Raw genomic sequence first — 27,398 nt, 5'->3', positions numbered from 1 at the left:
ACAATCCCTTCTAGTTGTGCATCCTACTTATCGTACGTGACAATTATTGAAGGTGATGACAAATACTACAAATGTAGTATTGCTATGTTACAAATTGTTTTAATAAGCTATATTTTATCTCGCCGGGATGTCAAACATGCTCCTCCATACCTTTTTTACCTTTTTGTGGACAGCCAATAGATATAATTTCTCCACTGCATGCATAACAGACTGGGTAACAACATTTTAACCAAAAATAGGTACATTCCTGACACCTTACTTCCGCTCCTAATTTTTCTATAACTAGAAGCACTATATAAAATGGGTATGTATATATTCATAATGTTTAAAATGTAGTTTATATTTGGAACTTTATCTTGTTGAAAAGTGTGTTTCTTGTCAACAATCACAATGCATCTTTTTTTAATAACTTTCCCTATTTCACAATTGATTTTTATCTCTGCTCCTTGCATGTATACTGCTGTAATCGCATTGTTCCTATATCTTATTTTCTAAAATCTAAAGTCCCTAGATTCCATCTCAAAAGTTGCTATATCAGGGAAATTTTTTTTTCTTGTTCTAATATCCTGTCCATTGGGGATGGCAACTATTTGCATATAACAATGAATTTATTTTACTGTAGCAGCCAGGAATTTGCAAATTTACAGTAAGCTGTTGGCTTTCTTGTGGAAAGCTGTCAGATTTGGTTCCACATGTATAGTGCCGTCCCACAAAAGAGCTTTTCAGCCTCCCATCCATATATATATATATATATATATATATATATATATATATATATATACACACATGTATTACTGTGCTCCCTATACTGAGAATAATAATTCTAGGACCATCATTCACTTAAAGCGGAACATCACTGCATCTGAGCACCACAAACCAAAAATCTTTTTAATCCTTTAATTCCCCCCCCCCCACATGTCTCCATGTTTTATTTTGCTGACAGTACTTTGAAAAGCATATCTAGCTGTAACCATCTTGAGTAAGGGCAGATGATGTAGCATTTACTTACTAGAATTAATCTGCCCTTAGATCAGCCCTCCTCCCCTCCTGAAGAATCCTGGGATGTGTGACATTAGCCTAAGCCAGGAAGCAACTGAAGAAATGTGAAAAAAAAAAAAAAAAAAAAGTTTAAAACACCTACCAATGCTAGCAGAATAACGATTAAAAATTAAATAATGATTAAGGGAGTGAAGTTCCCACTTTAAGACAGCCATAGATGGCTGGGATCTCGTTTGGTTTCTGCTGAACCAGCCGAGATTCGAACCATGTATAGGCAGGCTGAATGTACCCAAGTTGATCTATCAACTTTGGTACAACCAGCCTGCCGGATTGTACATGTGATTGCTAGTGGCCGTTATAGCTAACAGTCACGGTGTCCTCCCCACGGGGGCGGCCGGAAGAACACACTGTGGCTCCATGGGAGGGATTCCCCTGTCAACACGGTCTGTGGGATCCAGTGGTTACAGGAGAGAAATGCACGGTCTATGGCCGGCCTTATTGACGCTTTTAAAGCGTCGCCTTTTGGACAGTTCTTGGTACATGTTTCACGGCTGCCCACAATTTTAAGGCTTGGCATGTTTGGTATGTATTTGCTTGATGCAACCTCATATTTTGCCAAAAAGGGTATTATGTGCACAAAAGTTGTGAACGTATAATTTTTTTTACTGAAAAATATAGGTTTGATTAACCGTTGTGCTAACATCATGTGACATAGATGTCGACCCTTTATCATAAAGGGTCTCTGCTTTCAGAAGATTATAAAAATGTTTTTGTGGGTTTATAAGTAATCTTCAGGTCTAAAATGTTGAAAGAGGGGTAGGGTGCTCTCAGCAAAGGGGTTACATTTAAGTACTTTGTAGTCAAATAAGTGACAAAATCTTGCACGTGCAAATTTAAATCTACCACTAAATTAGGTCTATATACCTATAGTTAGACTTATCAGGTTATCCAAATGGGTTGCTGTTGCCAGGGAAGAGTCACTCCGACAAACCCTTATATAGATTGGTAAAAGTGGGCACAAAAAGTTTACACAAATTTAAACACATCTGGAGGTAGAAAGGTGGTGGAGGTAGAAAGTACCAAAAAAATAGTCAATAGAAACTAACTATAATAATCTTCACATCTTGGCTATATTTTATAAAGTGATCTAAATGGTACTTTAGTGCTTCCAGGCCTAACTCGCATAGGATTGGAGAATAAAGAGCAGACACCTCACAAGCAATCAATTTCATATCCTTGTGCTGTTCTAGTTGCATAGTTAGTCTGGTTGACTAATAGAGACAAGTCCATCCAGTTCAACCCACAAAAGTTCATGCTTTTGTAAAATTTGCTTTGTATGTTAGAGGTAAGGGGGCAATCTTTTGTTCCAGAGGTCGTTTCTAGTAGTAGTTGATCACATTCAACTGGATTTGTTCTGTAATGTTGAAGTCACCACTTCAATTCTGATGAGTGTCGGGAAAATGCCTCTGCGTTTATAGCCATGATTCTGTTATCATAAAAAAGCAGATGTTCTTGTCTAAGGCCTGTTCTAGTTAGGTAATCCCATCCTTGGCGTCAGGAAGGCTTCATAAATGTTAATCCTTTTCTTTACATGGCTGAAGGTGTGAATTGTTGTCAAAATGCTAAGTGTAGAGATGTTAAAACAGCATTATACGTGGAAGACAGATGGTGTTGAAGGGGCCCCCCCACCCACCCCTGTTCAATGATTGTTCCAGTTGATTGCCTCTTTCACGCCTCCTGCAAACCAGTTGTCAATGGTGTCCAAAATGCGCACGAACTGTCCTGAAAAGAATGTGTGTGTGTGTGTGTGTGTTTGTGTGTTTTTTTTTTTTTTTTTTTTCTTCTTTCCTTTAAAGTGTAAGTTAATCTTCACAGGAATTTGACATCCCCACGGCTTTCTCTCCTCTTCTCCAGCGCTGATGGGATGGGCTAGGCAAGTTCTGATTGGTCGGTGCCAATTTAGAATGCCTCCCTATATGTACCTTTTTACGAGGTACATTTTGGAGATTAAGTTGCTGGAATTTGAAATCCCCGGTCCAGTGAAGCGGCGACCGAATGTGTCACAGCGGGTGATCGCGGGACTGAGGTACAGCAGGACGGGGGGGGGGTTGGTAAGAGGGTCCAGTGTAAGTTCACTTTACAGATTTTCTTTAAAGGTGAACTTGGCCTTTAAAGGCTAACTCCATCTTTAGCAACCTGGTACATCAGTATTTAGGGTGTAACATGTTGCTAAGTACCAGCCTCAGAGCACCCGCACAGCCACATCAGTCATTCTCCATGATCTATCTATGAATGAATGAGCTGCAAAGTATTTGTGCATCCACTTGCAGGCAGTCCCATTCATGTTAATTGGGATGCAGCTCCTGCACAGACACAGCCGCTGCTCCCAATTTGACATCTGTGCGTGTCTCTGAATGCAGACAAGTGTGAGTTCGGGGACATAAGCCCACACAAATGTCAAATTGGAAGCCATATCTGTGTCCATGCAGCTCCTGCATTCCAAATTAAATAAATGAGACGGCCTGCCCACGAATGCACAGAACACTTGTGCATCCCATGCTGGCAAACGCTGCCTTAGACTGTGTGAACACGGCCTTTAACCAGGGGTGTCCAACCTGCAGCCAATGACCGCTATGAATACGGCCCATCACAAATATCATCATAAACTTGCTTAAAAATGTTTCGGGTGTTTTAAAAAATATTTTGTAAAAATACGTTTACATGTAGCGAACACATGTGGCTGAAGAAAAATTTGACAGATCTGTACTCTAATTTTGCAGCAATATTTTCTTGGAAGGGGATACTCATATGCCACTGAGATGAATACACTTTTTTTTTTTTTTTTTTTTTTTTTTTTTTTTTTTTTTTGTAATAGGGTTGGCAACAGAGCACCTGCATGACAAACTGGGCAGCTTTAAGCTACTGGTCATGTTTGCTGAGCCAGTCATCCTTAGGGTCATAGTCTAGGATTACTGGTTTCATAAGCCTCTGCTATCCTTTCGGTCTGCTTTTGGTGTGGTACCTCTGCCTGATGGTGCTTCTGCAACATGTCCAGTGTCCAAATTGTGCTGCTCTTTCCAGGGATACCGACATAGGTGTCAAAGTATTAATTTAGTGGGTTGTGAATAAGTGGCATTAACTTCATTCATGGTGTTGGACCTTTTTTTACTTGGCTAATACAAGCTGAATAGTAAGCATTGCTGGATGCCATGTAATGAATGAGAATACCTTAGTTCTTCCTCCCCTTTTTTTTTTAAAGGTTGTCAAAATTTTAATTTTGCCCTTGGAGCAAGAGTTTAAAATCAGTTACCCAGTTGTCTTCACTCTGCTTAACGTTTGGCAGGGCAAAAAGAAAAAAGTAGTAGATCTTTGTAATACATGCACATTTCCAGACCCTGCATGTGCAGAAAATACCCAAATGAACTTGTCAGAAATGCACTTGGCTTCTAATCTTCCATTGGGCCTGACAACAGTGTGCTCCACTGTAATGTCAAGTATGAGCCCTGATCTATAGAATACCTACCCCTCTATTTTTACAATCTAGGACGGGGGTCAGCAATCAGTAGATCTCAGACAGGTGACTGGTAGATCAGTCTGGCCTTGCTGACCTGCCAGAGCATAAATTCACCCCTCCTAGCATAAAACCTCTACCCCTCAAGGCACAAATCCCCCCCCCCCCCGTCCCAATTTCCTCTACTAGCATAAATACCCCCAATCATCCCTACTAACGTAAATTCCCTCCAAAAGAAGAAAAAAAAATTCCCCTCCTAGCACAAATTCCCTCTCCCCTCTACCATATCACCTTTTTCTAGCATGAATCCCCCCTCCTAGCGCAAATCCTCTTCCCCCATGCAACTAAGGGCTCATTTACAAGTGCAGCAGGCACTGCTGCTCCCCTGAAAGGCGATCTGAGTGTGTTTTTGATAGGTGGCGATATGTTACACCCCTGATTTAAACACATGATTGCCATGCAATGCACGAAATTGCAAATTGATAGTACGGCAAGTAGAAGTTTAAATCGGGTGTGAGGAGGCGACACTGTGTCCGGGGATCTTTGCCTTCTCCTATGTTGTGCAGATAGATCTCCTCCTCCTTTAAGGTTGCCTACCTCTGGTCCGGGGGAAGTTTCTTTTTATTTTTTTTTTTGTACTTCTGGGAAGAACTGAAAGGGCTGATTGGACTGTAGAATACATAGGACAGCTATGCATTTCAGACAGGACTAACCAAATTGGGGGAAAAAAATATTTTCTACTTTTTGTTATAAGAAAAAAAATCCAATAAAGTCAATTTTAGTCATACATTTAGGCCAAAATGTATTCAGCCACATGTCTTTGGTAAAAAATGTCAATAAGCGTATATTTATTGGTTTGCGCAAAAGTTATAGCGTCTACAAACTAGGGTACATTTTCTGGAATTTACGCAGCTTTTCGTTTGATTGTTTATGACCCCATTTTGGAAAGTAGACACCCCAAGGAAATTGCTCAGAGGCTTGTTGAGCCCATTGAATATTTTATTTTTTTTTTTTTTGTCACAAGTGATTGAAAAATGACAGAAAAAAAATTACAAAGTTGTCACTAAATGATATATTGCTCACACATGCCATGATTATATGTGTAATTACACCTCAAAGTGCATTCTGCTGCTTCTCCTGAGTACAGGGATACCACATGTGTGGGACTTTTTGGGAGCCTAGCCGTGTACAGGACCCCGAAAACCAATCACTGCCTTCAGGATTTCTAAGGGCGTAAATTTTTGATTTCACTCCTCACTACCCATCACAGTTTCAAAGGCCATAAAATGCCCAGATAGCACAACCCCCCACCCCATTTTGGAAAGTAAATGCCCAAAACTATTTGCTGAGAGGCATGTTGAGTCCATGGAATATTTTATATTTTGCCACAAGTTGCAGGAAAATTACAAACTTTTTTTTTTTTTTGCACAAAGTGGTCACTAAATGAAATGATGTGCTCAAACATGCCATGAGCTATGTGGAATTACACCCCAAAATACTTTCTGCTGCTTCTCCTGAGTACGGGGATACCACATGTGTCAGGGGAGCCTAGCCGTATACAGGACCGCGAAAACCAATCACCGCCTTCAGGCTTTCTAAGGGCGTAAAATGGTGATTTTACTCCTCACTACCCATCACAGTTATGGAGGTCCTGAAAAGTCCAGATAGCACAACCCCCCCCCAACTGATACCATTTTGGAAAGTAGACATCCCAAGGTATTTGCTAAGAGGCATGGTGAGTATTTTGCAGCTCTCATTTGTTTTCGAAAATGAAGAAAGAAAAGAAAAATGTGTTTTTTGAAAAAAAAAAAACAAAAAAAAAAAACTTTGTGACCAAAACGAGATCTTCAAAATGTGCAGCATGCCTCTCAGCAAATAGCTTGGGGTGTCTACTTTCCAAAAAGGGGTCATGGGGGGGGGGGTTGAACTGTCCTGGAATTTTATGCACAACATTTAGAAGCTTATGTCACACATCACCCACTCTTCTAACCACTTAAAGACACAGCCCTTTCTGACACTTTCTTTGTTTACATCAAAAACTTTTTTTTTTTTTGCAAGAAAATTACTTTGAACCCCCAAATATATATATTCAAAGGCCTGATTAACATGGCGGGTGTTGCAATTATTTATTTTTTTAAAACAGTATTTACGCAGTGATTTTTCAAACGCAATTTTTTTTTTGAAAAAACACACTAATTTTTAATGCACTAAAACACACTATATTGCCCAAATGTTTGATGAAATAAAGATGATCTTATGCCGAGTACATGGATACCAAACACGACATGCTTTAAAAATTGCGCACAAACGTGCAACGGCGACAAACTACATACATTTTTAAAAGCCTTTACAGACTACTTTAGATTTACAGAGGAGGTCTACTGCTAAAATTACCGCCCTCGATCTGACCTTTGCGGTGATACCTCACATGCATGGTGTAATTGCTGTTTACATTTGACACCAGACCGACGCTTGCGTTCACTTTTGTGCCTAAGCACGGGGGGGACAGGGGTGCTTTATGTATTTTGCTATTTTATTTTTAAACTGTTCCTTTTCATTTTTGTTAATATTTTTTTAATTCATGTTTGTTATCTCCGGATATTCACATTCCCTATGATGGCAATAGTTGGTGACAGGTACTCCTTCAACCCACCCCCCCCCTTTTTTTTTTTTTTTTTTTTTTGAAAAAAATGGGGGTCTATTAGCCCCTTGATCTCTCCTCTGCCCTCAGAGCTTCTGACCACACCAAGATCAGTGTGATAAAATGCTTTGCCAATTTCCCAATAGCGCTGTTTATATCCGGCGAAATGCTCGTAGCTTCTGGTTTCTTAGGCCATGGAGATGATTGGAGCCGTTCTGGTCTCTGATCAGCTCTATGGTTAGCTGGCAGAACCAACGGCTGCATTCTTGGGTTCCCTGTTTGGACAGGAGAGCCTGAGAAAACCATGGAAGACGGTGCTTGTAAAAGCAGTCTAGAGGCTAATTAGCCGCTAGGATTGCTTTTACATGAAAGCTGACTGGTGGCTGAAAAGAATGATACCAAGATGATGCCTAAACCTGCAGGCATCATTCTGGTATAACCACTCAAAGTCCAGCAACATATCAGTACGTCACTGGTCCTTGTGCATACATTGTAAAGTTCTTCTTTTTTCATGCAGCCTGTGGGCTGAACGAAAAAGAGATTGATCGTTGGGTATGCCCACCGTTAGAATACTGCCCTTCATCCACCCACTTCAAATGATGGGCACACATGCACCATTTATTTTTTAACTGTGGTGGGGAAATCGCCTCCTACAGCGCTGAAGTCGCTGAATTGCGTATCGTGGGAGCAAACGCTGTTGCTGTCAAGATATATAAATCAGTGCTTTAGCTGAATGGCATAGCTGCTAAGAAAATGATGGTTAACAATAAAACAAAGTAACGTTACAGTATAACATACCATACCTGCAAAGCAAATACAATAAAACATAGTAAAAATAAAACTGAGAAAACAATAGATATAGAATAATAGAGCGGACAGTAGAGAGAGAAGAAAAATAAAACCACAACGGTTTTTGGCTTTTTTTATGTTATATAATTTTTTTTTTTTTTTCCCTTTTATAAAAACTGTAAACTGAACGTTGCAGATTAGGATCTCTCAATGTAATGGCCATAACATCTTTCGAGACCCTGTGTTAGTGAGCCCTAGGACTGTGTAGTGCTGTACCCTATGTTAATACTCCACTAGTGTGTGGTAGCGTTTAAAACCGTCACCGATGCAGAGACCAGGTTGGTCAGGACAGGAGGGTCACTAAAAGTGACTGTGATGCCTAAATCCGTGTTTTTTGCAGACACCTCTTCTTTGGGGTGTTCTTTGGGTAGGGGTACCAGGGAGAACATACAGAAAATGCTTCTCATGCAGCCGGCTCACTGCATTTGCATTGGGAAGGTAGGCCAAAGCACCGTCTGGAAACAGAAGGGCTGTGATGATCTCTTCCTAGAATTTGAGGAAGGATCCAGTCTGTCCTGAAGCTTTGTATAGCACAAAAGCGTTCAGCAGAGCCAATTAAAATAAGTATACAGACACTTTTTTTTGTACCAGCATCCTTTTCCTTATGGGCAATTGGGTATGGCACCAACAACTGGTCGTTGAGTTCCACCCCTCCCATATTAAGGTTGTATTTGTGGACACAGGGTTTCTCCACAACACCAGTCGCTGTAGAAATTTGGACCATCGTGTCTGCGTGAAGGGAGGACAGAACGAAAACATTCCGTGAATCCCTCCACTTCACTGCTAACAAATTAATACACTTCAAGCAGGCTGCCCCCCCCCACCCCCCCCCCCCTCGGTCTAAGTCGGGATTCTATAAGCTGTTGGGGGAAGCCCCGGCGATTAGATCGCTTGGTGCCACATGCGCCAATTCCGTAATCAAAAAGGTGACTAAAGTGGCACGCTTGTGTAATAATTGTCCACGTACAAGTGGTACCCCTTTCTGAATAAGGGTGACACCAAGTCCCACACAATCTTACCAGCACTATCCCTATGTAGTCAGGGCAGTTCTCCGGCTCTACTTTCCCTCGTAAACCATAAAACTATATGCATAGCCTGTTGCCCTGTCAGAGAGATTATACATCTTGACCCCATACCTGGCACGCTTGTTGGGAAGATGCTGTTTGACAGACAAGCGGCCAGAAAACTTAATCGGGGACTCATCAACGCAGACAACTTGATCGGGAGTAAACAAGGCTGCAAACTCTTGGTTGAAGTGGTTTATGAGGGGCCGAATTTTGTAGAGCCGATCGTATCCAGGGTCACCCCGAGGATGACAGTTCATTATCATTGAAGTGCATGAACCGCAAGATCTGCTCGTATCGTGTCCTAGTCATGGAGGCAGAGAACACGGGCATATGGTGAATTGGGTCAGTGGACCAAATGACCGCAACTCACTCTTTTTAGATAGGCCCAGGAAGGTCTTAAATTCAGAGACCGTAATAGGTCTCCAGTCTCTGGCAAGGGTCAGCTGGGGATTAGCGACTATGAATTGACCAGCATACAAATTGCTTTGGGCCACAATAAATCTATAGAGATCTTCCATGAAAATCAGTGAATAAAAATCAAGTGACGTAAAATCAACTGTTTCCACCTGAGTTCCGGGTTGGTCAGTGAATAGGGGAAATACGGGTGTTGCAGAAGTGATGGGCTCCCAATTAGGATTGGCGAATGCAGCTGGAAGGGCACTATGGGCTCAACGGGCCTGTGTTTGTCGTCTTCTTGGTGGCAGCGGGACACTACTCGTGCTAGCCACCTCGCCAGCTTGAACCGCACTTATGGGACTCGCCACGTCACCAAGTGTTACTGCAGTGCTGGATGTACGACCAGGGTGTACTAGGCGACAGTTCGACCAGAAGGATGAGCGGCACCATTACTGGCTATCAGCCGCATACGAGAGCCCTGCCTGAATCTGACAGATGAGTGACTTCCTCTTGCTAAAAAAAAAACTTAGCGTTCGCAGGGATCAGGCCTGCAAACTCTGCAGTTATGTGTTTTGTGTTTTTGTAAGTGACAGTAATCGATTGATACCCCACTTGGCTGGGCTGGGTGGAGGGGCTAAACGCAGGTGCTAGCAGGTATCTGGCCTGATCCTGCTAATGCTGCGTTTTTGGGAACCCTAAACTGCTGGGGACGCTAGTATAGATCTGATCAGATCAAAGATATCGATCCGTTCAGACACTATACTACTAAGGGAGGTGTATGCGTGCGTGCGTGCGTGCGTGTGTTATCGCTACTGGCTCTAATCTGCCGCTGCCTGGGGCGACGCAGACCCTGACTGACGCTAAAAGCTAACTGATATCGCCCGCCGGGTGATCAGGGGGTTAAACCTTTAAGTAATATACAGCGGGTGCCCTGACGCTAAAAAAAAATCTAACCAGTGTCACCCGTGACACTAATAACTGGTGATCAAGGGGTTAAACCTTTATTGGGGGGGTTAGGGGGGTCCCTAGACCTATCTGGGCCTGCACTAAGTACCCTAACACTGATTTTTGTCACTATTGACACCAGTACAGTGATAAAAAAAAAAAATATGAACACTGCACTGGGTGACGCGGTGACGGGGTGAAGGGGTTAACTGGGGTGGTGATCGGGGGGTGGCAAGTGTACGTACATGAACTGGTGTCAGTGTAGTGTTGGTGCACTTACTGAGATGTCTTCTCTGCTCTCTCTGGAACGAAAAGACTTCTACAAGGAGAGATGACATCACTTCCCCTGCTGTGTTTACACTTACACATGCAGGGGAAGGATCTCATTCACCAGGAGCGATCACCAGGTCCAGGCCAGATACCATTTGGACTGGGCCTAGGGATCGATCGGTTCTGGATCAAATCCAATTGTCCCGGCCGCCGAGGGGGCGCGCGCAACGTATCGCTACGACGCTTCGTGCAGCCGGGCCAACCTGCTGCAGTATAACTGCGACGGCTGGTCCAGAACTGGTTAATGGTATGTTTAAAGTAGAACTGCAGGCAATTTTTTTTTTTTTTTTTTTTTTTTTTTATTTCATTTCATTTTGGACAGCGTTTGGAGGGTTATAATCCCTGTCAGTTTTCTTTTTCCCCATCTGTGTCCAATTTCAGAGATTTCACTTCCTATCCCATAGCCAAACGGGAAGCGAGACGAAATCCCTGCAAATTAAGGAAATTCCTTGAGGACCCATATGTCGTCAGAACTAGTGTCGCCATTGAAAGATTTCCCCTCCATTTACTTTTCTGGGGATAACCCAAAATTTTGGGATATTCTTTACTTATCACTTTTATTGATAATGGTAAACGGGACAAAGAGAGAGGGGGACTCTCGAACTGGCAGCAAAAATAAGAAATTCATTTTTAGAGCTTACATACAGGTTAATATTTTACAAATGCCTTTTCAACACAGGCAAGCTAACTAGTTCTGAACATTTCTTTGCCTCCCTCTCAATGTTTCGCATTCAGAAAATAAATTAGAAGATGTGTATGACCCGGGTAAATGCAGATGGAAAGAAGCATCAATATTTACAAAGTAAAGTAAAAAAAAGTAAAGCAAAAGAGTGCGGCCACATATAGTCTCTCACTTTTGGCAGGCTGTATGCAGCAGCTCATAAGTTTATGCTAAGGGCATATAATCAATACAAATGGCCGAGTGTGGAAACCCCAATAGGGACCATGCCTTTGCAATGTGTGTGTGTGTGTGTGTGTGTGTGTGTGTGTGTGTGTAAAGGTGACCAGATTTTCAAAAGAAAAACTGGGGACACCCTACTGACAATGCCCACAAAGCTTTACTCTTATTTCAGTCAATACTTAATTAGTATAAACAATGTGTAAACCAATACCATACCAATAATTATTTTTACCCGACTAGTGTTCTATCAGAATAGGTAATGGCGGTGACGGAACGTCACTTCCATCTTGGTAAACCCCGCACTCGGCAGCAATAAGCCTGCAGTGGACATCTTTTTAGACCCACTGAAGTCTTGCATTTCACACTTTATTTTTTCCAGTAAGCTGAGCTTGTATAGTGAAATGCAGTATTTTTAAATCCGTGACACTGTTTTGATGTTGAATTTTAAAAGCAGTGGCAAGCCTGCTGATCTCACAGGTTTGCTAATCTGACAGAACACCGCTACTTTTAAAATTCAACATCAAAGTCTGACCGATTTTTCAAAATACACTTTTTTTCTTTTTTTTTTTTTTTTTACTATAGAAGCTCAGTTTACTGGTAAAAATAAGTGTGAAATGGGTGTAAAAAGATGTCCACTGCAGGGTTACTGCGGCAGAGTGCGGGGTGTACCGAGATGGCGGTGATGGAACGTTTCCTGTTACCTATTCTGATGGATAGCGGTATTCTGATAGAACACTGGCTTTACAAAATATCAGCGTGTTTAGGATTATTAAATAGCTTGGGTACCCTGGATAGAGTCCAGAAACAAGTTTGTTGAAAAGTGAACTCAAGGGCTCCTGCACACAGGACGTTTTAAAACTCCAACAGTGCTAAACAGCAGTTTTTTTACATTGGTGTTTTTGCGCATTTTCCCGCGTTAGTGTTTTTGGGCGTTTTTTTTTTTTCCCCCGAAAACACTATAATGTAAAAACGTCAAACGCTGCTTGACGCGTTTTAGATGCATTTTTTGGCTTTGCTAGGTTTTAACTGCTCCTGGAAGCAAAGGCTGGCTGTGTGGTTTTTATTTTTTTATTTTTTTTTCTACTGCGACTAAACGCTTATGCCGCCAAAACGCCTCTGACAGTTTGTGTGCATGGACACATAGGCTAACATGGAGGGGCTTTTAGAGGTCGTTAAAGAAAACAGCAGCTGTAAAAACATCCTATGTGCATGAGCCCTAAGTGGGAGGGGCTTAAAGAGGTATGGTAAATAAAACCTGAGCCTAACCTGCTCTGGGCCAGGAGGAGTGTGTAATGCACAGCTGCCAGAGCAGTATAAAGTTACCAGTGTTACATCCACAATCCTAAGACCTGTAGATCCAACATTTCTCCTAGTGCTTTGTGATCAGCTGGGCCTGGGAGGTATGGCAATCTCCATGCAAGTAGATTCTAGAACGGTACAAAAAGAGTGCAAATTACACTAGACCAAAACAATTCTTCAGATTTCAGCGCACAATAATTGTATTCTTGATTGCTTCTGGTTACGGTAATAACTTCAATAGACCTCTGTATGTGTGGGAGGTGTCGCAAAGCCTCAGCAACTTATCACACACCTTCGTGCTATGTAGGCACAAAACGGGTTAGCAGTCCTTATTTGACCCTCAGAAAGGTACAGTGATTGCCTCCCACCATAAAGTGTGTGTGTGTATGTATATACAGGCTGTCTGCTTGAATCTTTGTGTTTTCTAGACCTATTTGTTTCTTCGTCTGAATTTTTAATTGGTGTGTATTTATTATTATTATTTTTTTTTTTTTTTAATTTTTCTTTCTTTTTTTCTTTTTCTTTTCTTTTTTTTTTTTTTTCCCCCCCAACTTTAGGATATCATACTTTTAAAATTGGGATGAGTATGAATCCACAGCAGAGAATGGCCGCAGTGGGCACTGACAAAGAATTAAGTGATCTTTTGGATTTTAGCATGGTAAGCAAAATGGTTTTGTTTCAAAGTTTCACAATTTCAACTTGTAAATGCTATAGACAGAGGAACAGTGTGTGGAAGCCTCAGCTTCCCAAACTGCAGTTAAATGCTTTATAGACTTCAAGGAAGCTGTTTAGGTCTCATGTACACTGAGCATTTAAAAATGCTGCTTATACAGATGTTTTTGGCTTTTTTTTTTTTTTTTTTCTAGTTTGTAGAAGAAGCCCTATGCATCCATGCACATTTGAGCATTTACAGGCTGAAAAATAAACCATCACAAATGTTATTGAGAGGAGCTTGACGCGCATAAACGCTGAATTTAGGCATGTCTGGCATTTTCAAGTGTAAATTGATTATAGTGAAAATGAGCAGAGGGGAATGTTTTGGGAGGGGGAGCTTAAAAAAGCAAACGTGCATAAATGCGTTTGCAACACACGTTGTTATGCATATGTTTTTTTTTCTGCCAGAAGTTCTAGCATTTGTTCAGACTCCTAGTGTGCATGAAGCCTCAGGGTTTATCATACAGGCAGACTTGTGCTTTGTCCTGTGTAAATTGATTGTTGTGCTGGATGTTAATTTCAGACCAGCTTTAGTGTAAGGTAAATGTCATCACAGCTGTTGGTGTACACTGGGGATTAGCTATTTGTGCATGCATGGCAAAAACTAAGCAACCTTAGTCACTATGTCCTGTGATTCTATGTACTGTGATCGTGCTTGGTGGTGGTACTGTTTCTTATGTCTATAAATGTGAGGCAAATCTGTGGAAGGTAATGCTGGCACAACTGCTAGTGGACCTTAAATGCTAGCTGGGTGTTAGGCTTCTGGGCTTTTCATAAGGAAACTGTGAGACTGTAATTCACAAAGAGCATAGTCATTGGAACAGCACATCCTCGATGCAGGACAGAAATTGCAAACCTGAGCAGATGCACTTTGTGCTGACTCACACTTGGTAGATTGCAGTCTATGTAGGCTTGAGACACTAACAAACTTGCTCATGACTGGCAGAAGAGTCTTTTGTACTATCAGTGTGCAGTAGGCTTAAAGGGCACCTATAGAAATGTGTGTGTAATATATATCTCTATTTAATTGTTTTAGGTGCTCTATAGCCGCTTCAGCTCTGGAAGGTTTTACCCCCCTTCATGACCAGGCCATTTTTTTGCTATTTAACGCTGCGCTACTTTAACTGGTAATTGCTTGGTCATGCAACACTGTACCCAAACAATTTTTATATCCTTTTTTTTTTTTTCCCTGCTATAAAACCTATCCAATAAAAAATGTCTTCATAAATTTTGGCCTAAATGTATTCTCCTACATGATTTGTTCCCAGTAAGTGTATATTGGTTTATGTAAGTTCAACATCCACAAACGCGTGTGGTGCAGTGAAGGCCCTGGGCTGAGGGGGGGGGAGGGGTCAGAGGAGGCCCTGGACGGGGGTGGCAGGGGACAGATGCAGCATCTATCTAGGCAAGTATGATTCGTAAGTAAAATTCCCACACTTCTCTCAATTACCTGACATCTCCTCTTTCCTGCTATCTGGCCCACATAACATTAAGGCCTCGTTCAAGTGAAGCATATGCGTCCATGCCCAGAGTGATGGCCGTGGGGATACATGGTGTTCTGTGCAGGCAGTCCAGTCAAAGTCAATTGGGAAGCGCCAGCTGCATGGATATAGTCGAATGTCAAAATTTGACATGCAGACAGGAAGGGATGCATGTATGCAAACACATAGTGTCTGCATTCAGGACTGTACACCCACTTCTATTGGTGAAGCTCTCAATGCAGATGCAGCAAAAAGTGGGCAAATGGGCCCTTAGGGCAGTGGTTCTCAACCCTTCTAGCGCCGTGACCCCTTGATGAAATGTCCCAAGTTGTGGGGACCCCTAACAGTAAAACTATTTTTGTAGCGTGGGTGGTCGGCACCCAAGACAAGACAAGTAATTTGCGCCCCTAACCCATGATCATTTAGCTTTCCTTGAGTCCCCTTCCACTCGTACAGTATTAAAACTCCTTATGGTACATTTTAGGATGTACCACTCTTTGTTCTCCGTTCTTTCCCTTTTTATCTCTCTCTATCCTAATTTCTTGTTGTTTTTTTTTTTTTTTTTTCCCCATCCCTCTCTGTTGCCATCTTTCCTGTTCTTTCTCTCCCCTTCCATGTATTCTCTATTTTTATTCCTTCTCTTACTCCTTGGTGGGGGAGGAATGGGATGAGTGGCAATGCTGGGGGAGTTCTGATCAGCCAACTTGATCAAGGTGATCTGAGAACTGTAGTGAGGACTTTTAATGGCAACTATAATCACAGGTAGAGTTACTCACTGTCTCAGACTTTGTGGTGTCTCGTAGCAGTGACACCTATGCTGAAATCAGGAGATAGGGTTCCCTCCCACTTCATATTCCTCACCAGTCAGCTGACCTCTAGTCTCTGCCCCCCAGCCATGCTGTGAACTGAATGGGCGGCTGTGAAGAGGTTTAGTGGGCGGCCACGGGCTCCAGGGACAGCCCGGCTGGGCGGCCACAGAAAGGCAGGAAGAGCGGTGCGGGCTTCAGGAACAGCCCAGGATTCGGTGACCCCTGGCAAATCATCATTCGATCCCCCGAGGGGGTCCCGACCCCCAGATTGAGAACCACTGCCTTAGGGGGATTTTATCAAAACTAGAGCAGACAGAATTTGGAGCAGCTGTGCATGGCAACCAATCAGCTCATAGCTTTCATTTTTAAAGCTGAAGATAGAAGCTGATTGTTTGCCATGCCATTGTTTGATAAATTCCCCTCACTGTGTTTTACATTTCTTACGCCTGACTACTGCATTCTAAGTACAGCACATTCTTTGTTAAAGTGGTTGTAAAGGCACAAGATTTTTACTCTCCATGCATTCTATGCATGAAGGTAAAAAACCTGTGGGCAGCAGCCCCCCTAATACTTACCTGAGGCCCTTCCCCCCTTCAACCCAGCAATGTCCACGAGAGCCTTGGCTGTCTGGGGACTCGCACTCCTGATTGGCTTTTGGCAGCAGGGTGGGCCATTGATTCACACTGCTGTCACAGCAGCCAGTAAGCCAATTTGAAGTTGGAGGGAGCGGAGTCGAGACATGGCTCCGTGTGTGAATGGACACAGAGCCACAGCTCTGGAGCGAGCCTGCTTGGGTGCCCCCATAGCAGGCTGCTTGCTGTGGAGGCACCCAGAAAGAGGAGGGGGGGGGGCAGGGGTGCCTGGGAGGGACCCGAGAAGAGGAGCATACAGCTTTGTGCAAAACCACTGCAACAGAGCAGGTATGTATAACATGTTTGTTATTTAGAAAAAAAAAGACTTTAATATCAATTTAAGGTTAGCTGTATGTAGTAAAGGATATGCAATAGAACAGTTTTTATTTTATTAAAATTGGTATACGGTATACTGAGATTTGTACTGTCTGCTACATACTCGCTTGTGGCACAGTCATTAAAGCATATGGCCCTTTAGGTCCCTCCCAACATTGATGCAATCTGACCACACCCATGGGGAGGAGGTGCAAAAAAATTACCAGCCCTGGGTGCCAGATGTGCTAGCTACGCCACTGAGTCAGTGTATCACTTATGTTGTCACGTGGTGAACTAAGGGAGCTTTGGAAACAAGATTGAGTGCAATTGGCTTAATTTTTCCATTTGACATGCATTTATCTGGACATGTTTTGTCACGAAAGAGACAATTAAGAGCTCATTCGTTTATGGTCTATAGGGTTTTGTTTTTTGTTTTTTTTGGATTCCCTGACCTGCAGTTGTATTTGTTGTACTAAAACTTAGTGCCCACCCTGCTTATTTTATATAGCAGCAAATTGTTACAGCCACTGGTGACCTGTCAGTTTAATGAATAGGGCAAATGGTCACATCTGGCCGCTCAGAGCTACAACAGGAATGTTATTCCTGCCGCTACAATTCGCGTTGGCCTAAATCACAAGTGCGGATGTAGCCGAACTGGGACAAAAAAATGCAAAGATTAAAAACCCCACGCTGCCCTCACCGCCTCGGTGCTTTCCTGTCCCTATCGGGAAAGCATGTGAGAAGATTAATCTTGTCAACCCTGTTTTTTACTTTTTGTCCTCAGCTCCTCTTGGAGTTGCAGGTTTTTTAGATTTTTAAGGCTTACCTAGCCAGTATACTCATCAGTATACTCAAAATAGTATGCATAGGTTTTGGCGTTGGGGGCCCTAAAAGTGTACCCTTCGTAGAGGAGACGGCGCCTCCATCTTGTTGAGCTTACTGCCTGGACATGGTGCAGGATTAAGGCTCCATGTACATGGGACATTTTTACACCCTCTCCTGAACGATTTAACTTGACAGATAGTAACCCACGTTTAAAACGTCTGTTTTGCCACATTTACATGCCGCGTTTGCGTTTTTTCTAAATATAATATACACGTTTAGCCGCACTTAGAAGCGTTTGTTTGAAAATGCCTGTAAACTCAGTTTCTGGAGGCATTTTTTTTTGCATTCCAAAAAAATGCCTAGAAACGACTATAAACGACCCCGTGTACATGTACTGATAAGATAACAGAGGAGAGTTTAGGGGCAGCTAAAAACAATGCCCAACTGCTGCTAAACGTCCGTTTACCAGCAGCAGTGTACATGAGGCCTAACTGGCTAAACTGATGCAACTTCCAGGTGCTTGAAACATACAACACCCAGAAGTGATGTAATTTTCATCACTTTGCTTCAGATGATGCTGGGATAGGTGGAAGTGACATCATAGGGCACTTGTGTTCAAAAACCAGACTCTGCAAGGGTGCTGGGCATTTATTTCCACCTAGTCAGTATTGGAGATCAATACTCTGTAGGACTTTTGTGGGAGAGCCATTCTGCTACATGTCTGAACCTGCATAGATGGTGCAACGATTGTTAATGAATGGAAATTCTCTGAACACTGGTCTATTTAATCTGGTAGGATATGCGCCAGCCTCCGCATTTAGGCCCCAAATCCTATTTAGGTTCTAGACCCTTGGAAGCCAGTATTAACCACTTACCTGCCTCTATTCATCTTTAAACGGCAAAGTGGTGGATGCTTGGCCACCTGCTGCACCAGTTAATAATTGTTAATCAAGCCGTCCTCGGGCGGCTGGGTTTACAGATGCTCTGGGGAATTGGCTTCTTGTGCCATTCTAATATGGTGCAAAAAAACTGTCAGAAGTAGTGTTCCCCACATTAACAAAGCTAATAGACCTTTTCCAGGGCTATCTGTGCCAACTTCTATTTCAGTGTAAAAGAAACTAGCACAGGGCTGCACTAAATTAACATGGGGAATATGGCAGACCTTGACATAGAGGCATGTTTGCTCACATCCCCTTTCTGCCCGTGCAGCAAACACACAGCACGAGCAGAGGCTGCACAGGGTTAACACCCCCCTCCTCCATGCCAAGTGGGGGGACGAAATGGCTTTTTTTAGATTGGAGCTTCAGCTCTTCATTCTTTGTCCTGTATGCCTATCAACCGTAAGAGAACAGAAAACTAATTGTTCCTAATTAACAAAGGGGCTTGCACCCCATTTGTTAGAAGCAGCATTTGCTCCATGTTCTAAATTTAGAAAAGTTGTGCAAGCTTGTGCTTGCGTACTCTTTGTTAATTCCCCCCACTGTGTACAGAGCCAATCCAAGTCGTTGTACCTTGTGATCACAGTAATGACCAACCACAGTGATCATCAGTCGTTTACAGCCTCAGTTACAGACCACAAAGATCTAATTTGAAGAACATGATTTGCCAAACCACACAAGTCTCCTTTTTTGTTTTTATATTGGCTTTTCACAAATCCAGAATTATAGAGGTTGGATAAAAAATTTAGTGCCGCATAACAATTTTGGTAGTAAAATATTTTATCTAAAGATGTGCATGTAAGACCAAAAAGGGGGGGACAGCTGAGGTTGAACGTGAGACCAAGAGATTTGGTCTAAAAAAGGACATTTCCTCCAAAATAGGGACAGTTGGGAGCTATTGGCTCATCTCCTTTTATATCTAATCCCCATAGTGTCTCTGCAGTAACCAGTGTATCCCTTCACCACCCTTATCCTGCACATCTGTGCACTAACCATTTCATCTCCATCCTCCCACTATATATATGACCTGTACAATAACCCCTTTACCACCTCCTTCTGTGTATGGCCTGTGCATTTTTATGGTCCATGCATGCAGGGCTTAAAGAGGAAATATATGTGCCTAGCATATTTCTCGCCATTTACCTATGCATGCACATTCAGCGTATTTTCCCTAATGTGAAAGTTCTGCAATTAGAAAACACAATAAAAAATGTGCGGGTAAATGGCGATGCAAAAAAAAAAAAAAAAATCCATCAGAGCTTACAAGAGCATGGCCTTGTACAGCCTTTCACTTGTATGGTAGACTATGCCTGACCCGTGTGGCTCCCTGGGTGTGAGTATGCACTGGGAAATTACACCAGACATATAAAATGGCTGGTAAATAAGTCATGAATCGTTTATGTATCTAGCACACTGTTGCCAAGCTCCTTGTTCTAACACCCTCAAAATAAGCAGGTCTTTTCATTTCCTGAAACTGTGGCAAAACAGAAGATTACCTACTTTCCAAAAAAAGATAATTTTGGGGTTTTTTTTTTGGTGTCCTGGTGGTTTTTATTTGCTATGTTTTTTAACAAAGGGAATCCTTTTCATTTGGGTCCAGTGCTGAAGGACCGAGTAATTGTCGGTAAAAATGTCATAAAAATTTAAAAATGGCCTGGTAAAGGAGGAGTATAACAGGCTAGTATCTGGTTCAATTGAAGACTAACGCTTATTCATCAACATTGTTGTTTTGCCCCTTATTGATAAATTTTGGAGCATTAGGAGCTTGTTCAGATGTGTTGACGGGATGATAAAAGCAGGCGGTTGAGCCACAGTTTTACCACCTACCTAAACAGATATGCAGCTGTTCAGAGCCGTACACATTGACTGTGTACACAAAAAAAAAAAAACACTGTCGCATATTGCAGGCTGTATCTCTGCCGAATGCTACCCATTCAATTCAGTAGGGTTGCAACACTAGTTTGGCCTTTTTAGCCCTTAAAAAAAAAAAAAGTGATTGTAAAGCTTTAAGGGGGGGGGTTATAACAAACGTGTCAGACTTGCCTCCACTGTGCAGTTCATTTTGCACAGAGTGGCCCCGATCATCCTCCTCTGGGGTCCCCCGGCGGTGCTGGTAGCTCCTTCCCGCATCGTATAACCCCCTAGGGGGGTACCTTGCGGGCACGCTCCTGAGTCCAACATTTGCACCTATAGATGCAAAATGCCGGATTCAGCCCCGTCCCCCGGTGCTGCGTCATTTGATTTAATTGACAACAGCGGGAGCCAATGGCTGCACTGCTGTCAATCAAGAGCCGAGAACCCCGGGCAGAGGAAGAGCGCGTCTCCACCGTGGCGGGGCAGTCACTGCCAGGTGTGTTTTCCTCTTAATGCATACAACCCCTTTAAAGTGGGTGGAGAGGAGATGACCTATCGCCTCCCAGCTGCTGTCAACCACTTTCTGAAAATTGATCCACCGATTGCTTTTCAGTGGGGTGTCAAGGTTTGCTGATTGAGAGAAGAAGCCCTAAGGCCCCTTTCACACTAGCGGTCTAATCGGGTCCGCCTGAAAAGGACAGACAGACCTGATCGGACCACCCACTGTTCTCTGTGGGGCTGCAGAATGTCAGCGGACTGCCTGTCATTTCCATCCGACTGCCCCATAGAGAACAGTGGACATGCAGAGCGGACATGGACCTGTTACCTGCCTGCATCTGGAGAGATCCCCCCCTGCTGAGCAATTGGATAGATTCTGTTCTGTCTAAAAAGGGGCCTAGGCTGGGTTCACATCTCCGTATGGAACGTCTCACAGCAGGGGTCCGGTGCGTTCCTGTTTACCGTTTCGGGTCTGATTTCAATCTGAAATTTTTTTTTTTGGCTGAATTCAAACCCGAAACAGACCAGAAGACGCACAGGACACCTGTGCAATTTGCACCACAGCCATCCTGGAACAGTGTGAACCGACTCCATTGAGTTGATGTATTTTGTGTCCATCTTTTTAGGAGACTTTTGAATTTTTTTTTTTTTTCTTTTTTTTTTTTGGGGGGGGGGGGGGGGGGGTTCACCTCATTTCCCTTTGCTTCTCAGGTGATATTCCTTAATTGATTCCAATTAACTTCTGCCTGGGTGTGTCACCCACAGGTACATACACTTTAAGTAGATGCTGCAGGCAAGTCTTGCAAGCAGAATTGTACTATTTGGCCTTTTTGTGTCCTTTTAGTCTTCAGGTCAAACAACCAGTGTTTGGCCTTTTGGTATAGGACTCTTTGGCCCATAACTCGAGCTCCCATAAGGTTTATAATGCTATGATACGATTTTAGCTGAGTGCAGGTTATTTTATGCTGCTGACATTCACTACCATGTACTTTGGTGGTGGCTATTATGAGGCTGCAGCCTAAAGTAGAACTTCGAAAAGTTAACTCGAAAAATTAAGTTCTGCTAGATCACTTCAGGCTTTCCCCTTTTGCAGGTATAGCTATATAAAAGGTGAAAAATAAGTGTCTACTGTTTAAAATCCAGTAATAGACTGTCTCACCCTGCTGTGCACATGCTCAGTTGTTCTCTGTTTGTCGGCCCTTCTAAATTTGTAGAGGCCGATCTGATAACAGCCTAAAAATTTACAGCTGCTGAGGTGTTCTGGGCTTCAGCAAAATGGCAGCCGCCAGCAAGAAGAAACGGGAGCAATGCAGGAGTCAAATTACAGCACACGCTGATTTTATTAGCATAATTAGTAATGTATGTTACTTCCTAAAGAATATTGTTTTTTTTATCAAGTTGTTATGCGTAAAGTTCTGCTTTCAACCCTCATTTTTCAGTATGTCTTCAGTGTCTTTTAGGGCAGTATTTGATGTTTTGTTTTGTGCTTATGTGATATGTTTCAAATTCTGTACTGTTTAATTGAAGTGAAGTTTTTTTTTTTTTTTTTTTCCCACAATGAAAAGGTCAGGCTACATGCATAGTATTTTATAAGATTCCTAATAGCTTTTTTTCTTATTCCGTCAGTGGAATTAATTTAATAGACACTCTTTAGAAATCCTTCACTCTGTAATTTCTGGCATGAAGGGGGCGGCAGTGAGGCTGGAGCCTGCCCCATTCAGCTGCTGGTAAAGAGATTCTCTGGCTGACAACTGAGGGGCCATGCACACGGTTAACCATTTGCCCTACGGAAGATTTACCCCCCCCCCCCATTGACCAGGCCATTTTTTGCTTTACAGCACTGCGTTACTTTTACATGACAATTGCATGGTTGTGCAACGCTGTACCCAAATAAAATGTATGTCCTTCCCCCCCCCCCCACAAATTGAGCTTTCTTTTGGTGGTATTTGATCATCTCTGCGGTTTTTAATTGTTGCGCTATAAACAAAAAAGAGACCAACTATTTTGAAAAATTATTACTTTCTGCTATAAAACAAAACATATCTAGTAAAAAATCAATATTCTGCTACCTGTTTTTGGTAAAAGAAATAAATAAAAAAAATTCCAATAAGCGTACATTGGTTTGCGCAAAACTTATAGCTTCTACAAACTATGGGATATATTTTTCAAATTTTTACTAGTAATGGTAGTGATCAGCGATTTATAGTGGGACTGGGACATTGCGGCGGACACTAAGTGACACTTTTTGGGGACCAGTGACATTAATACAGTGATCAGTGCTAAAAATATGCGCGGTCACTGTACTAATGACACTGGCAGGGAAGGAGATAACATCAGGGGCGATCAAAGGGTCAAATGTGTGCTTAGTGAGTGCTTGCTAACTGTGTGAGGTGCTTGTACTATGGGAAAGCAGAGATCCGTGTTCCTGCTTTGTAGGAATGCAGGATCACAACCTTCCCCTCTCACAGAATGGTGATCTGCCTTGTTTACATGGGCAGACAGCTGTTCTACCTGTGTCCTGAACGATTGGTAGACATCGTGTCCACCAGACCCAGTGACCCATGCGTGCCCCAGACGCAAAGTTGCAGGATCACGTACAGGTACGTGATCCTGCCCAGGGGAGTCGCCTTCCTGCTGTATATTTACAGTATGCGGTCGGCAAGTGGTTAAAGACGTATGTTTAAGCTCCGTAATTAGAGGCAAAAAAAACTTTCTGCATTGTGGTTTTTGATTGGAGCTTTCTGGCGGCAAAAAATGCGAAATACTCTTTTTTTTTTTTTTTTTTTTTTTTTTAATTTTCAGCCTGTAAAAGCACCTGTATGTAAGCCTATGTGTCAAGGCAAATTTAGGAGAGGAGCTGAAGAGCATAAAAAAAAACACTAGATATGCTTATTGAATAAATATTCTGGTCAATGGAATCCATTAACACTGAAATGTTTGACGTGCCTAAATGGGTGTGCAAAACACAGCTTTTACTTATTCCCTTTGTTTTTTGTTTTTCTTGTTTTTTTTTTTAAGCAGCTTTTCTCCTGTCAGGCGAAAAGACATTTAGAGGAGCTAAACAGATGCCGCCCCCCCTCCCCCTGTTTGTGTAAAGACTAATATGAGAAAAATCTCTGGCAGCTGAATGGAGCTGAGGAAGAATCATTGGTTGCTTTGATGCCAGTGGCCACCAGCTTCATGGCAAGAAGGCAGTCCTGTGCAGGAAGCTGTTAAATGCCCCTCTCTAAGCATTGGTGTGTCTGTACACCAAATCGGAGTTGGTCTAAATTGCCGCCAATTTTCTGCAAACGGCTGGTAATTTTTTGGGAATCGCAGCCATTGTGGCAGATTCTAAAAGTGGTGGTAGTAAAACCTACCCGTGCGAGGTGCACTTGTCAGAAAGTGTTGTGAAACTGTTAAAGTATTTCTGAATTTGGTGCAGACAGTTTTAAAGGGCTCTACTGCCAATAATGTGTTGGAACCTCCTATGTTGAATTATTCCATTGATAAGAAGCGGCTTCATATGATTGCAGGAGGAGGGGTACATATTTGTTTAAAAAAAAAAAAGTACCCTTTTCAATCACTTTAAAATGCATGCATTATTTTTGCTGTCAGACGCGAGTGAGGAAAAGCCAATAAATGGCTCTTCCTGTTTTACACTGTGATCAGTCGTGATTTGACACGGCTGATCACGTGGTAAAGAGCCTCCGTCAGAGGCTCTTTACCGAGATCAGTGTAGCGGTGTGTCAGACTGACACACCACACCACTGATGGCGGCGTGGCGGCTGTTATCCTGCTGGACGTTATATGATGCTCAGTCAGGATAACTGAAAAACCGCCCGGCTGGCATTCTGCTATAGGCCGGCCGGGAAGTGGTTAAATGAAAATTCTTCATTCTGTTCCCTTGCGAGAACATTTTTTGAAGTTTGTCCCTTCGGTATTTTCGTACGTAAATTTGAAATTGTTTGGACGAAAATGTTTTTCTTTCTTTCTTTCTTTCTTTCTTTCTTTCTTTCTTTCTTTCTTTCTTTCTTTCTTTCTTTCTTTCTTTCTTTCTTTCTTTCTTTCTTTCTTTCTTTCTTTCTTTCTTTCTTCTTTCTTTCTTTCTTTCTTTCTTTCTTTCCTTCCTTCCTTCCTTCCTTCCTTCCTTCCTTCCTTCCTTCCTTCCTTCCTTGTTCTTCTTCCTTCCTTCCTTCCTTCTTTGTTCTCCTTCCTTCCTTCCTTCCTTCCTTCTTTGTTCTTCTTCCTTCCTTCCTTCCTTCCTTCCTTCCTTCTTTGTTCTTCTTCCTTCCTTCCTTCCTTCCTTCCTTCCTTCCTTCCTTCCTTCCTTCCTTCCTTCCTTCTTTGTTCTTCTTCCTTCCTTCCTTCCTTCCTTCCTTCCTTCCTTCTTTGTTCTTCTTCCTTCCTTCCTTCCTTCCTTCCTTCCTTCCTTCCTTCTTTGTTCTTCTTCCTTCCTTCCTTCCTTCCTTCTTTGTTCTTCTTCCTTCCTTCCTTCCTTCCTTCCTTCCTTCCTTCCTTCCTTCTTTGTTCTCCTTCCTTCCTTCCTTCCTTCCTTCCTTCCTTCCTTCCTTCCTTCCTTCCTTCCTTCCTTCCTGTTCTTCTTCCTTCCTTCCTTCCTTCCTTCTTTGTTGTTCTTCTTCCTTCCTTCCTTCCTTCCTTCCTTCCTTCCTTGTTCTTCCTTCCTTCCTTCCTTGTTCTTCCTTCCTTCCTTCCTTCCTTCCTTCCTTCCTTCCTTCCTTCCTTCTTTGTTGTTCTTCTTCCTTCCTTCCTTCCTTCCTTCCTTCCTTCCTTGTTCTTCTTCCTTCCTTCCTTCCTTCCTTCCTCCTTGTTCTTCCTTCCTTCCTTCCTTGTTCTTCCTTCCTTCCTTCCTTCCTTCCTTCCTTCCTTCCTTCTTTGTTGTTCTTCTTCCTTCCTTCCTTCCTTCCTTCCTTCCTTCCTTGTTCTTCTTCCTTCCTTCCTTCCTTGTTCTTCTTCCTTCCTTCCTTCCTTCCTTCCTTCCTTCCTTGTTGTTCTTCTTCCTTCCTTCCTTCCTTCCTTCCTTCTTTGTTGTTCTTCTTCCTTCCTTCCTTCCTTCCTTCCTTCCTTCCTTCCTTGTTCTTCCTTCCTTCCTTCCTTCCTTCTTTGTTGTTCTTCTTCCTTCCTTCCTTCCTTCCTTGTTCTTCCTTCCTTCCTTCCTTCCTTCTTTGTTGTTCTTCTTCCTTCCTTCCTTCCTTCCTTCCTTCCTTGTTCTTCCTTCCTTCCTTCCTTCCTTCCTTCCTTCCTTGTTCTTCCTTCCTTCCTTCCTTCCTTCCTTGTTCTTCCTTCCTTCCTTGTTCTTCCTTCCTTCCTTCCTTCCTTCCTTCCTTCCTTCCTTCCTTCTTTGTTGTTCTCCTTCCTTCCTTCCTTCCTTCCTTCCTTCCTTCCTTCCTTCCTTCTTTGTTGTTCTCCTTCCTTCCTTCCTTCCTTCCTTCCTTCCTTCCTTCCTTCCTTCCTTCTTTGTTGTTCTCCTTCCTTCCTTCCTTCCTTCCTTCCTTCCTTCTTTGTTCTTCTTCCTTCCTTCCTTCCTTCCTTCCTTCCTTCCTTCCTTCTCTTGTTCTCCTTCCTTCCTTCCTTCCTTCTTTGTTCTCCTTCCTTCCTTCCTTCTTTGTTCTCCTTCCTTCCTTCCTTCTTTGTTCTCCTTCCTTCCTTCCTTCTTTGTTCTCCTTCCTTCCTTCCTTCTTTGTTCTCCTTCCTTCCTTCCTTCTTTGTTCTCCTTCCTTCTTTGTTCTCCTTCCTTCCTTCCTTCTTTGTTCTCCTTCCTTCCTTCCTTCCTTCTTTGTTCTCCTTCCTTCCTTCCTTCCTTCTTTGTTCTCCTTCCTTCCTTCCTTCCTTCTTTGTTCTCCTTCCTTCCTTCCTTCCTTCTTTGTTCTCCTTCCTTCCTTCCTTCCTTCTTTGTTCTCCTTCCTTCCTTCCTTCCTTCTTTGTTCTCCTTCCTTCCTTCCTTCCTTCTTTGTTCTCCTTCCTTCCTTCCTTCCTTCTTTGTTCTCCTTCCTTCCTTCCTTCCTTCTTTGTTCTCCTTCCTTCCTTCCTTCCTTCCTTCTTTGTTCTCCTTCCTTCCTTCCTTCCTTCCTTCTTTGTTCTCCTTCCTTCCTTCCTTCTTTGTTCTCCTTCCTTCCTTCCTTCCTTCCTTTTTTTTTTTTTCCCCTTTCCTGAGTGTTTACGAGCCTTTAGGCTAGCTTCACACATGTCCGGTGCGACGCGAGCAGCAGAACATTAAACATTACATAATTTTCTTTCTGTGACCAATGCTACAGAATTTATTGTGTATAAAATGCTTTTGGTATTCAGCTGCTTGACAAAAAAATGTACAGGGCCAGTTTTTAGTGATATGCCTTCAAGGCCACTTTTACTGTGCTACCCCCATGACCACTGGTCTTTGCAGTTCTGAACATAC

At 42.7% G+C, this 27,398-nt stretch overlaps 1 protein-coding gene across 10 annotated transcripts in view; it reads left to right on the top strand.

Annotated features, from left to right (window-relative positions):
- The window catches only part of TCF3 (transcription factor 3), a 163,242-nt gene that overhangs the window by 23,273 nt on the left and 112,571 nt on the right, over positions 1-27,398 (top strand). For 7 of the 10 annotated variants that reach the window (XR_012235608.1, XR_012235605.1, XR_012235609.1 and 4 more), the window contains exon 2: positions 13,496-13,596. The exons of the other annotated variants lie outside the window; for them this stretch is intronic. Coding sequence is in view for 3 of the 7 variants with exons in the window: in XM_073595509.1 (XP_073451610.1) it covers positions 13,519-13,596 (78 nt within the window). In the remaining 4 variants the exon portion in view is untranslated. The remainder of the gene's footprint in view (positions 1-13,495; positions 13,597-27,398) is intronic. 10 annotated transcript variants of the gene reach the window in all.

Source organism: Aquarana catesbeiana, linkage group LG01 (genome assembly GCF_042186555.1).
Source record: "Aquarana catesbeiana isolate 2022-GZ linkage group LG01, ASM4218655v1, whole genome shotgun sequence".
Classification (NCBI taxonomy): domain Eukaryota; kingdom Metazoa; phylum Chordata; class Amphibia; order Anura; family Ranidae; genus Aquarana; species Aquarana catesbeiana.
Note: the sequence above shows the minus strand (reverse complement) of the source record. Positions and strands in the feature narration are given on the sequence as shown.